General features: G+C 47.0%; 1 protein-coding gene across 1 annotated transcript; it reads left to right on the top strand.

Moving 5' to 3' along the window:
* Positions 1-219: 219 nt before the first annotated feature.
* Positions 220-9,668, top strand: LOC311373482 (carboxypeptidase Z-like). Its single transcript, XM_084490244.1, has 11 exons — positions 220-355; positions 824-853; positions 1,662-2,081; positions 3,972-4,199; positions 4,910-5,136; positions 5,577-5,738; positions 6,730-6,888; positions 7,392-7,524; positions 7,784-7,923; positions 8,233-8,332; positions 8,999-9,668. Exons 1-11 carry the CDS (start codon positions 244-246, stop codon positions 9,400-9,402), a joined length of 2,115 nt encoding a protein of 704 aa, XP_084346370.1. The 5' UTR covers positions 220-243; the 3' UTR covers positions 9,403-9,668.
* Positions 9,669-12,656: the final 2,988 nt, after the last annotated feature.

The following is a 12,656-nucleotide window of genomic DNA, read 5'->3' as shown; positions in this document are numbered from 1 at the left end:
TCTCTCTCTCTCTCTCTTCTCTCTCTCTCTCTCTCTCTCTCCTCTCTCTCTCTCCTCCTCTCCCTCCTCCTCCTCTCTCTCTCTCTCTCTCTCTCTCTCTCTCTCTCTCTCTCTCTCTCTCTCTCTCTCTCTCTCTCTCTCTCTCTCTCTCTCTCTCTCTCTCTCCTCTCTCTCTCTCTCTCTCTCTGCTGTCTTACAGATGCGAGGCAGTTTGTTGGGCGCGCGTGAAGGTGCCACCTCAAAATGGATTCAGAGACGCGGAGCAGAAAGCAGATCGTGTTGATTCTGCTCGGAGCGCTCACACTCGCCTCCTGCTACCCACAACACCGATGTGAATACGAAGATTATCTTTTAGGTAAAAAAAATCATATGTTTTAACAGTTTCACAAATGCACAAGTAGCAGTGTCTGTTGTTCTGCACATGCAGAAACTTTTTAGCACGATTTTTACTTTACATCTGTGTAGACTCCATTCGACTGTTACGTTCAGCTAGACGAATATCTTCAAATTGTTAGATTGATTTAAGATACTAAATGCGAAACCTCATTTTAAAACTTGTTTTAAACTTGTCAAAGTTTTGAACTTAGTAATTCTGCCCAATCCTAGTAAGATCAATGAAATTAGATGTTACATTTCAATAAAGAAATGTAAATAATCCAAACCCTTCATGGTTAATATTGAGGATATAATATTCAGGAATTTACTAGAATGTTTGCGCAACATCAGGTTGATAAGTAAAGGCTCTATGGCCGCAACTGGAAGCACAACTCCGCCTTCTAGCGGTCGGTCCCAGTAATTCACCACCATCTTGATTTGTCTGCAGGGAGATGCAGGTCTCCGGTTGGTCCAAGACGTGAGTATTTTAAGTCACCCCTTTGGAGGAATAAAAGAAGTGGCTTTTACCAATCATTCAGATATATTTAACTGATAATTGTTAAGTTGTCCATTCAGTAGAGCTCATATTGGATTTCGTTTTTAATTGGCCTATGATAGTATTTTGTCTTTAAATCATCTAGCCTTAGAAGACGAACTTGTTGGTGACAGACTAAATACACTGACTTAAGTCTGTTTTTTTGCTGGTAGCTTGATTACTAGAAAACTCGTACTATTTAGAGTCTAAATGATCCCATATGTGTAGCTGTGGAGTGTCTTTAATGTGACCTCAGATCCAGGCCATGCTCTTCCTAACCATTAGAAAGAGATCACAAGTCACAGACATAATGGAGTCCAGGCCAGCGCCACAGGACACCAACGGGGGTATTTTTAGATGATCAATGGCTTTCGATTAAATATTCAAAACCTAATTTTCAGCGATAATCTAACTCTTTGGTACTTGATTGAAGATGTTACAATGGGCGGAAAGATTTAGGGGACGTTGTAAATGAATATTTCAAGATCCCCGGCCAATCTCATGTGCATCCTGCAGTAGCGGAAGCAGATGGCTTCCATTTGCACATAAGTTCCATATGCTGCTTAACACTCACACCTAATTTAGCTACTACTACTACCCATACGATCGCCGTGTCTAAACCATGAAACCATGAGACATTTTGAGGTTCATTTTGTTTGTGGAAATGTGTCACGGACTACACACGGCGGTCGCGTATATGTGGCGGTTCAAAAACGAAATTCTCAAATTAAAAAAAATGTCCCAATGGCAGCCAGATGCACGGAGATCCGCCTGTCCTACTGCGACGACATGCCCTACACCGAGACGCTGTTCCCCAACGCCCTGGGCCACAAGTCCCGCGAGGAGGTGGAGCTCGGCACGGAGTACCTCCTGATGAGCGTCATGGAGACGCTGCTTAGTAGCGGCGGCGGCGGCGGCGGCGGTGGCGGTGGCGGCGGCGGCGGCGGCCAATGCAGCCCGGACGTGCGCATGCTGGGCTGCTCGGTGGTGACGCCACGCTGCGAGCACGACCAGCCGCTGCAGCCGTGCCGCCACGCCTGCGAGACGGTGCGGCGACGCTGCGCCGCGGCCTTCGACGCCATCGCCATGGCGTGGCCCTACTTCCTGGACTGTGAGCGGTACTTCGTCAGCGAGGAGGAGGGCTGCTACGACCCGCTGGAGGGCCTTCGAGGTGAGGAGGAGCAGGAGGAGCAGGAGGAGCAGGAGGAGGAGGAGGAGGAGGAGGCAAAATGGACGTCCGTCACGTGACAATGGCGGATAGGTTCATTGGAGCCTTTGGCAATGTAAACGTTCAACAGGGTTTATGTAGTGAAACGATTGTTGGATTTGGACACTCTGTCAGGTAGAAATACAGTTTTTTTTTTTATTTTGGACCCTGCATGGCACCTTTAAACCCTTTTTGAACTCTTGTCAATGGGTTACCATGACAACAGGGGCCATCATCATAGTGTTAATAATATTAAGGTCCTGAAAGCTGCTTTCAAAACCCTTAAATAATACTTTGGTGTGCTCTGGAAGTCTGGATTCTTTTGGCATCTAATTTTCAAATGAATAAACACACACGCACGCATACAAGCCCATGTATAATTGAGTACAGCTATACAATACAGTATGCAGGATTAGTAGCCCCGTCTGGCCAGCAAACTTGTGTGTGTGGCACATCTCAGAGGAAACATGAGTCGAAGGCTCTCTCTCTTTCCCTCACTCCCCCCCTCTCTCTCTCTCCCTTGCTCCCTCTTTCACCCTCTCTCTCTCGCTCTTTCTCTCTCCCCCTCCTTGCCTCTCTCTTATTCTCTCCCTCTTTCTCTATCTCCCTCTCTCTCTGACTCTCCCTCCTCCCTCCCTCTCTCTCCCTCCTCCCTCCCTCTCTCTCCTCTCTCCCTCCTCCCTCCCTCTCTCTCTCCCTCCCTCCCTCTCTCCCTCCTCCCTCCCTCTCTCTCCCTCCCTCCCCCTCTCCAAAATAAACTCACTTGATTTGTTTTGAAACGTGAATATTTCCCCCGCTCCCTTCCAGGCCTGGTCTAGTCGGTTGACCTAGATAGCAGTCATGCTCGGACCGTCCCTCCGATGCGAGGGCTCTTCAGGGCGGTGCGTGAATCATTTAAAGCAGAACGTTTAGCTCTCAGGAACCAGACCCTCGAAGGGCATTCTGCTGGCTCACACCGAGAACACCTTCACAGCAGCTGGCCGCCTTCTTGACGATGGAAAAAGAACTGTTGAGCTGCAGTGATTCACCGTTTAAGTCGTTTGAACATTGGCGTCGCGTGATTACAATCTGGCCTGAACCAAATACGGGATAGGGACGAATTCCTCGTCCAATTTGGCAAACGCTTTGCCGCATGAGTGCCACATGGAAGAAATTCGCTTCCGTGTTGTTTGGTTCAGGCGTCTGGAAACGATATCCAGTCCAGTCCCATTTCATAATTAATTTCTGTTCTGTATTACTGGACCACGTGACATTAAAATGTTTCCCTTCTTTTCCACTGATGGAGGTTACAATAACACCAAGACACAGAGAAGCCACAGAGAAGACTAGATGTTTGGAAAGGATTTTAAAGTAGACGCGTTGCGTTGGGGCTCGTCGCTCTGGGGGCTCATGGTCTCATCTCATAGTCAAGTAAACGATCGAAGAGAACCAACGCCCGAAATGGCCTAGTCCACGTCCAAACGGTTAAAAGTGGCCTTCCTCTTGTGGAGAAAATTCCTCATGAGATTTCAGGGAAAGCAGAAAAATGTAAACAGATATGACCGCCTTTCCTTGGCTACATAACAGCACTGAAGGGAACTGCAGGATACCTGGTTGACTTTTTATTTGCTGCTTAACATTTGCCTACAGTTAAAAAAAAACGTCCTTAGAAACCTGTGAAGTAGAGCGCGCTGTGTGAGTTGTTTATTTTGTGTTGTCTGTTTCTGTGGTTCACTTTTTCAGCTGCGTGTGTGTATCCCAAAAAAAAATCCAAAAACAAAGTGTTTAAAAGTGGCCTTCCTCTGACTCCAGACGACCTTTGACCCCCCCCCCCCCCCCCCTCCCCCGACCACCTCCGTGTGTCTCCCCCTGCAGTGGAGCAGGAGGCAGACGACTACTATGGCGGCCCCCTCCCTGCGGAGGACCCCTCCTTCTCCTCCATCCGCTTCGGCTACCACTCGGAGGCCCAGCTGGCCGCCGTGCTGACCCAGACGGCCGAGCGCTGCGCCGACGTGGCCCTCACCTACTCCATCGGGCGGAGCTTCGAGGGCCGCGACCTGCTGGCCATCGAGTTCTCCTCCCGCCCCGGCCGGCACGAGCTGCGTGAGTGTTGCAGTAACGCTGGGGTTTTGGTTTTTCGCTTTTTGGGTCACGTCCTTCTGTCGCTTTGGTCTTCGCGTCGCTCACATTCCTCCCGCGGCGCTCTCTTGCGGCGCGCTCTCTCTCTCTCTCTCTCTCTCTCACTCTTGTCTTTTTCTCTTGCGCACCTTGTTTGAATTTCTGTGTCCCTCTTTGTTTCTCGCTTGGTGAATCTCTCTACCGCTTTGACTTTCTCTCTTACATCCATCTCGCTCCCCCTCGCTCGCTCACATTCTCGCTCCCCCCCCCTCTCTCTCTCTCTCTCTCACTCTCGCTCCCTCTATCTCGCTCCCCCTCTCTCTCTCTCTCTCTCGCTCTCTCTCTCTCACTCGCTCCCTCTATCTCGCTCCCCCTGTCTCTCTCTCTCTCTCTCTCTCTCTCTATCTCTATCTCTCTCCCTCTCTCCAAATCCATCCACAGACCATAAGTACAGTGTCCAATAAGATGACACCTTTCAGACATCCATCTACCAAACATCCCCCGTTTTTTTTTCCATCGAATCATTCATATACACGTTTTATCTTCAATTTCTTTTCCGTTTTCTGTTTGTTGAAAAACCTCGAGTGGAAATGGACCAAAACAAAGAATCCCACTTGCTGCGATGCATTTGGGCAAACCCATCTTGAATCCTGAATCATCTTCTTCTTCTTCTTCTTCTCCTCCTCCTCCTCCAGTGGAGCCGGAGGTGAGGCTGGTGGGCAACATGCACGGCAACGAGGCCCTGGGCCGCCAGCTGCTCATCTACCTGGCCCAGGACCTGTGCAACGAGTACCGGCAGGGCAGCCCCAGGGTCCAGACGCTGATCAACACCACGCGCATCCACATCCTGCCCTCCATGAACCCCGACGGCTACGAGGTGGCGGCGGCGGGGGGGCAGGACGCCCACGAGGACGAGGAGCAGGTGGGGGGAGCAGGTGTACAGGTGTTTGTGTACAGGTGTTTGTTAAAGGTGTTTGTGTACAGGTGTTATATTTACTGTGGTGTTGAGTACAGGTTTGCTTTACAGGTGTTGTGTACAGGTGTTATATGTACAGGTCGTTTACAGATGTTGTAGACGGGTGTTGCATCTAGATGTTAAATATGAAGATGTTTTATACAGGTGTTTAATCCAGGTTTTTTTTCATACGGACAAAGCGAAGACAAATTGATTCTGCACGCCCTACTGATATTCACACACTTATCCCATCACCATACATCACAAATACATCAAATCAAAATAATCATCAAATACTTCAAATACATGACTCCATTTGCTGTCTAATCCGTCTGGCGTTCTCGACAGCTCAAGCTGATATTCCGATGAAGGTTATTGCGTGACCTCTGACCCGACTCTGGACTCAGGGCTGGAAGTACGAGGCCAGGAACGTCGGCAGGACCAACGCTCAGGGCATCGATCTGAACCGGAACTTTCCGGACCTGGCCTCCATCGCCTACCGCCGCCGCCGACTAAGGACCTATCGGACCGACCACATTGCCATCCCAGACTTTTACTGGTTTGGTAAGGTACAGTATAGTGCATCATCCATATACCCATAACCATAACCTCTACCAAACCAGACCTTTACTGGTTTGGTAAGGTACAGTATAGTGTATCATCCATATACCCATAACCATAACCTCTACCAAACCAGACCTTTACTGGTTTGGTAAGGTACAGTATAGTGCATCATCCATATACCCATAACCATAACCTCTACCAAACCAGACTCTTACTGGTTTGGTAAGGTACAGTATAGAGCGTCATCCATATACCCATACCCATAACCTCTACCAAACCAGACTCTTACTGGTTTGGTAAGGTACAGTATAGTGCATCATCCATATACCTATAACCATAACCTCTACCAAAAAGAGTTGTGTGTGGATAGTAAAGGTATATATCGTTCATTGCCTGGGTTTTGCCGACCTGCTCAGCTGATCGGCCCCTGTCAATATTTACCCTAGCCGTAACCATAGCAACTGCACCACGGTTACGTTGAGGTACCAGGTTAGAGATGGTTGTGTCTCCATAACATGGACATGTTCCGACTTTATTCCTATATCTTTAGCACCATAGCTAATGTTAACTTCTCTTTATGCCTGACGTATGTGTAGCTACGATATCGCTCCCACTTATCTGATCTTTGTGTGCGTTCAGATGTCATACAGTCTTTATATGTCCTTATATTCTTCTGTATATTCTTCTGTATATATTATTCCATATATTCTTTATTATTCAAACACAATATAAAAGTTGTTTCCAGTAGAGACCCATTCTGTGTATTGTCTACAGATCCCGCCCCCAGCCACATGATTGGTCGAAACTAATTTGAAGCGAAAAAAAAGTGAAATGCATCATTCAGCCAGATTTGAGCTCACATGCCACCTTTAGATATGAATCCAAAGCTGATTTGTGAGTCTAGATATTTCCCTTTACATCATAATCCCTCATTATTTCCCGAATAGCTCATTTGGATGTTCTCAAACGCGTCAACCCCTGTCGCCATGACTCCAGGTTGCCCCGGAGACCTACGCGGTCATGAAGTGGGCGCGGTCCATCCCCTTCATGCTGGCGGCGAACTTCCACGGCGGGGACCTGGTGGTGGCCTACCCCTACGACCTCTCCAAACACCCCCAGCAACACCAGCTGTTCTCCCCCACGCCGGACGAGAAGGTGAGGGGTTAAAGGTCAAAGGTCATGGGGTAACTCTTAACACAGGAAACTCTGTTCTTTGGGTCGCCCAATGGGAGACGGAGAAGAAATACGGTGAGATTGTGAGTGTAAACGCATGATTCCATTGTATGTGAGTGTATATGTTTCTGATTGTGATTAATTGGTTTTAGATTACCTTTCTAGAATGTCTAGCGACACCCCTGAAGGTGTTAATAATATATAATATTATATAGGCTTATATAAAAATAAATGAGGTCAAATGCGGGCACCGATTCTTTGTGTATGCATATCTTTTTAAAGACCTATAACACTTGACTAGAATATTATACTTCAATGACAATAAAATAAACCTGTTACTTAGAAGTGAATAGCAGGGTCATTATGCAGTTATTGGAATTCATTTTTGGAGACGGTTCTTAGATCCTGGCCATGGGCCTACTTTAATATTAAACTACAACGCAGGTGTATAATCAGCACGATCAGCCATTGGTTCCCTCTTGCAGGTGTTCAAGATTATCGCGAGAACGTATGCAGATTCTCATGCCACCATGGGCCATGATCAGGTGTGGTGCGGGTCGTCCCGCGCCAGTAAGAATGGGATCATCAACGGAGCGCAGGTGTCCAGTTTTGCGGGAAGTAAGAGAAAACAACCACGTTAGACACAACTAGGATATGCGATAAAGGTTGCATGTTCACGTCTTGCCACTAGAGGGCTCTCTTGGATCGTTTAAAATGTAAACGTTTCCCATCAGAGCCAAGTTTGAAGTGAAAGTGCATGAAGTCTTGCTGAACTTGTTAACATGTTAACATGGAGTTGTAGCGGCAGTTCGAGTAACAGCTGGAAATATTCAAGAATAACTTTGGATTAGAAACAGATTGCTCTTGGTTTTGCCAGGTATGCAGGACTTCAGCTATCTCCACACCAACTGTTATGAGGTGGCGGTGAATCTGGGCTGTGATAAATTCCCTGCTGAGGAAGACATGGCAAACGCCTGGCACGAAAACCAGGAGGCGTTAATGTCCTTTTTGGAAGGAGTAAGAATACGTTTTTCATGTTGTTTTCTTCAGTCAAACAATACTGTTCGTTACCATTTGTTTCTGGTATGTTATATGAGGTAGTTGCAAACATGTCTTCAAATCCATCAGCTCAAACCGCTACCGCTACCTTTCCCATTCCACAATAACAATACAAACAGTACAAAAACACAAAAAAACGTGTCTTACATTTTTATAATGCACATCAGATGCTCCACAGAAACACACGTCCAACCCACCTTCTACCAGGTCCCTGTTGGTAACAGAGCGGTAGGTAGGTAACCGATATGTGTGTGCCGTGTTCCCCAGGCCCATCGGGGCATCAAAGGCCTGGTGAGGGACGAGGGGGGCCACGGCATCAAAGGGGCCCAGGTGTCGGTCCGCGGCGTGAGGCATGATGTCACCACAGGTAACGCTCTGCTCACTAGCCCTAGCACTGACGAATGGTACTGCACTGTGGTTCTCCATCCCCAGTTCTGCTGGAAGGTGAGGTGAGGTCCTTGAGGTCAGAGTTCACCTAGACTCTGTGTAGCTTCCCCCCCCCCGCCCCCCCCTTCCTTCCCACAAACCTCTTGCACACAGATATATATGGCACTTAATGTACACACTCTTTGTATGTTGTACGTCGTGGCAATTCATGTACGCACTTATTGTATGTTGTACGTCATAGCACCTTATTGTATGTTGTAGGTCCTTGCACTTAAAAATAGTACTAAGCATTGTGTAGCATCTTATCCTAGCTATCTTTGTTGCATACAGGGAATGGGTTAACCTAGTGATTGTATTGCTTGGCGCTTGGTTCTATGAATATCCTTACTGTACCGACACTGATATATTATTCTCTTTCTTCTGACAAATGTACTTATTGTAAGTCGCCTTGGATAAAAGCGTCTAAATGTAAATATTGAGGTCCCCTCTCTCTGTCAGGGCAACACATTATTCAGTCATTTATTCTTCGTGAGCAGTGGGGATGTATCGTTGGGTCTGGTTGAGCTAACCCCTAGAATGCAGACAGTAACCTAGCACCCTCTCACCCCCCTCCCCCCCGCCCCTCCCGCCCCATCAACCCCCCCAGCTGAGCAGGGGGACTACTGGCGCCTGCTGGCCCCCGGGGTCCACATCCTGACCGCCACCGCCCCGGGCTACACCCGCGCCATCAAGAAGGTCCGCCTCCCGGCTGGCATGCTCCGCGCCGGCCGGGTGGACTTCGTGCTGAAGAAGACCGCGCTGGAGCCCAACGCCACGGTCCACAACCGGGTGGAGGAGGAGGAGGAGGAAGGGGGCGGCGGCTACTACAGAGAGCAGGGCGACTACGAGCGCTTCGACCCCTACAACCACTTTGAACGCTACACGGCGGCGGCGGTGGCGGAGCGGCGCCAGGAGCAGCGGGCGGAGAAGCCCTGGTGGTGGAGCTTCTTCGTCGGGTCGGGGGGCGGGGTGGGGGCGGCCCCCACCTGGCTCCTGAAGAGGCAGGATTAGGCCGACAGACGGGAAGTGACGAGCGAGACACGCGGTCGGTTGTAGACGCCACTGTGTGTTTTACCAGGTTGTACCGCGTTAGCTGGACGGGGCGGGGAATGGTGGAGAGGTTTGGTTGGATGGTTTTGCAGGTTGGCTTTTGACGTACAGTAGTTGCACAGTTTAGACGTTTCCCTCGAGTTATGCCACAGGCGATAGTAAGCCATTTTACAATCCATTAATCAAACAAACCACTTAAGGTGTCAAAGACTTGATATCTACTATATTTGGACATTCACATTTCTGCAAACTGTTAATAAAAAATATGGAACTACTTTTTGTTGCACCATGGATGTTTTTTTTTTTTCTAATTACACAATGAGAACAACTTTTAAATCTGTATTTTAATGTAATTTATATAGACTTATATAGACATTCTTTTAATATATATTATTTTTATTTATACATAATAATGTAAGATATAATTATTTTTGTTTGGGCTCCTTACGGGATGTAGCAAGCCTGTTTCCTATAACCATGCGTCAATAAGGGGCAGCCGACCAGCCGGCTGTGTAGCTCCTACGGCGTGCTCGTTGTCAACAGTTTAATAACTTCTTCTTCGACCGTTGCAAAGCAAAACATTGCAACTGAATCACAGACTAGAGATGTGGTAGAACCAGAAGTTATTTAAAATATGAAGAGGAAAAGTCCTTTCTAGCCGAAGCGTAACGACTTGGACCGAACTGAAGTACATACTGAAGCAAGCTGAGCTGGTACGAGCCTGCTATTGGCCACTGGGTCTGGCCAATAGGAAGGAACGCGATGCAGGTACGCGAAACACAACTTCCGGTATATTAACAATGGTATGTTATGAAACTAACAATGGAAAAAAAAAATCGAACTCTGACTAAGTGCTCTATTATATGCCTGTAATATCAATATAGTAAGAGTTGGAAAATTCGATCTTTAAAACGATCTTTTTCGTTTTTCGTTCGTGTAAAATCGTGTTCGAGTTTCACAACAGCCACTGCGGGGCAGTGTCAATTCACGTCTGCGCTGAAGTGGTTGGGACGCCCTCCTGTCCCACGCGGTCTCCCACAGACACGCCACCGTTCATCCTGTCAGGTCGACTTGATGTGTCAGGTTCAGACAAACCTTTACTCTGTGTCGGTAAATAATTGACTACTACTTATTTAAATGATGTGCGTGTGTACATGGCTATGCATACACTTTTGTAATGTATATGAAAACTTGAAAACCATGGTGTCCTATGGAGATGGGTTAATTATTGAAGAATAACTGGAGTTTAAAATATGTTTGTATCTATATTTATATCTATATTTATACATACATATATATACACATGTATGTACATATATGTGTGTGTGTGTGTGTGTGTGTGTGTGTGTGTGTGTGTGTGTATAATATAGATGTATATGTGTACACATATGTGTATAATATGTAAATATGCGTATGTGTGTGGGTGAGGGCTGCTTTCATAGCAAATCAAAAGTTTGCCTAAACAAACAAGGTGATGTCAGAAACACTGCAGCCCCATTAGGTTTGATGGGCTGGTGTGTGTTTTCTCTCTCTCTCTATTCCAGGTGACTTGTGTGACATGTTGTCACATGCTTTTCCTTGTGTGGGATTGACCCCGTTTACCTTGTGAGGACCCTTTAAACCGCCCACGTGAGGTGGGGTCACCCCAGTTTACTTTACGGCTCAGAACGTAGCTGGGACCCGTCAGCATTAGGAGGCAGCGTTTAGTTTTAAGAGGGCAGGTATAGGCCCTCAATGCCTCATTTGCATTTCAATCTGTTTTTATAACTATTTATCAAAATAGATAACTAAGGGCCACAGTAATAGCACATGTAATAGGGGATTACATAGCCACGGCAATTAAGTATCTTCATGCGCATGTCTAGTTTTCCTCTAAAATACTAATTTAAACTATATATTTAATAGCCAAGAAACCCTGTGTAATTTTACCACTCTGATCCCGCCATTAGATGTTAGTGTGTGTTCACTCAAAGCTTCACAGTTTTAACTTCAAAGAAAATCTTAGTTCTGTAGATTAACTTTAAAGTCACTGCATTCCAACTCAAATGTCGTCAGTGACGGATTCAGCCTGTGGTATTTATCGTGCAAGCAAACCGACGACAGGAAAGGATGCTGCTGGGAATGATTGTTAATCACCCACCCACCCTCATCCATCATGTGATTGGTCGGGTTTGTAATGATAGACAGTGACACAGAACCTTAACAATTGTTGCCACTGCAGTATCTGGGATATATCCGACCGTTACTCAATGGATAAAAATCTAGATTATTTTTCACCCTTCCTTTTCCTCTTTTTATAATTTTAGAGAGGTTCAAAAACATTTGGTAGCGATCCATGCCTTTTACAGTGTTTACACTGCAAATAATGAAGACAAGCATTTTAGATAGGCCTATTTAGATCTCTAGGGAGTAGGCCGACGTTTCAAATTAACTTTATTTATGAGTTATGAAACTTTAGTTTGAAAAATATGGCCACAGATTGCCTGACGTTAAGTTACTTTTCACACACACACACACACACACACACACACACACACACACACACACACACACACACACACACACACACACACACATACACACACACACACACACACACACACACACAGAGTCAGTGTTGTGTTAGGCCCTTTTGAATGCGGCTGTACGCTAAGAGCCTCACACAGGGAGTACTCACTGTGCCGTGCTAAACTCGCATAATTGCAAAAACAGCATTTCATTTCCTAATAATGGCTCAGTGTCAAGTCCAATTCAGTCTGCCTGTCCGACGGCAGCAATTACGGGATCGTACATGTGCAGACAACTCCTCCAGCAGGGTGATAATAAGCCGCCCTCTTTGTTACGGGCCTTGAACAAACTCGGGGGTGGGAGAACGTGAAGCCGAGATAATGCGACGAGTCGAGCGTGAATGTACACAAAAACCCGCCAATCGCCCCTTGTGGAAAACCCCTCGACTGTGACAAAAGCAGGACCCGAGTGCCGGGGAAAAAAGGTGATTCCGTTTTTTAATAGTTCCCGCGGGGAATCCCGAACCACAACACGCGGACAGAATGGGGACGAGATCCAGCTGCTCGTTTGGGCCAAAGTCACTTTGTGTGTGAAAGTAAGGCGTGTTGTGGGTCGGCTGGACACCGGTGGTTTGGTGATCCTTCGTGGGTCATTGATGGGCCAGGTTCCTTTTGTCGCCCGTGTTCCTCCTACCTCTTTATTTGATG

Source organism: Micromesistius poutassou (assembly GCF_964030765.1).
Source record: "Micromesistius poutassou genome assembly, contig: SCAFFOLD_6077, whole genome shotgun sequence".
NCBI lineage: Eukaryota > Metazoa > Chordata > Actinopteri > Gadiformes > Gadidae > Micromesistius > Micromesistius poutassou.
This window is presented reverse-complemented; position numbering and strand designations above follow the sequence as displayed.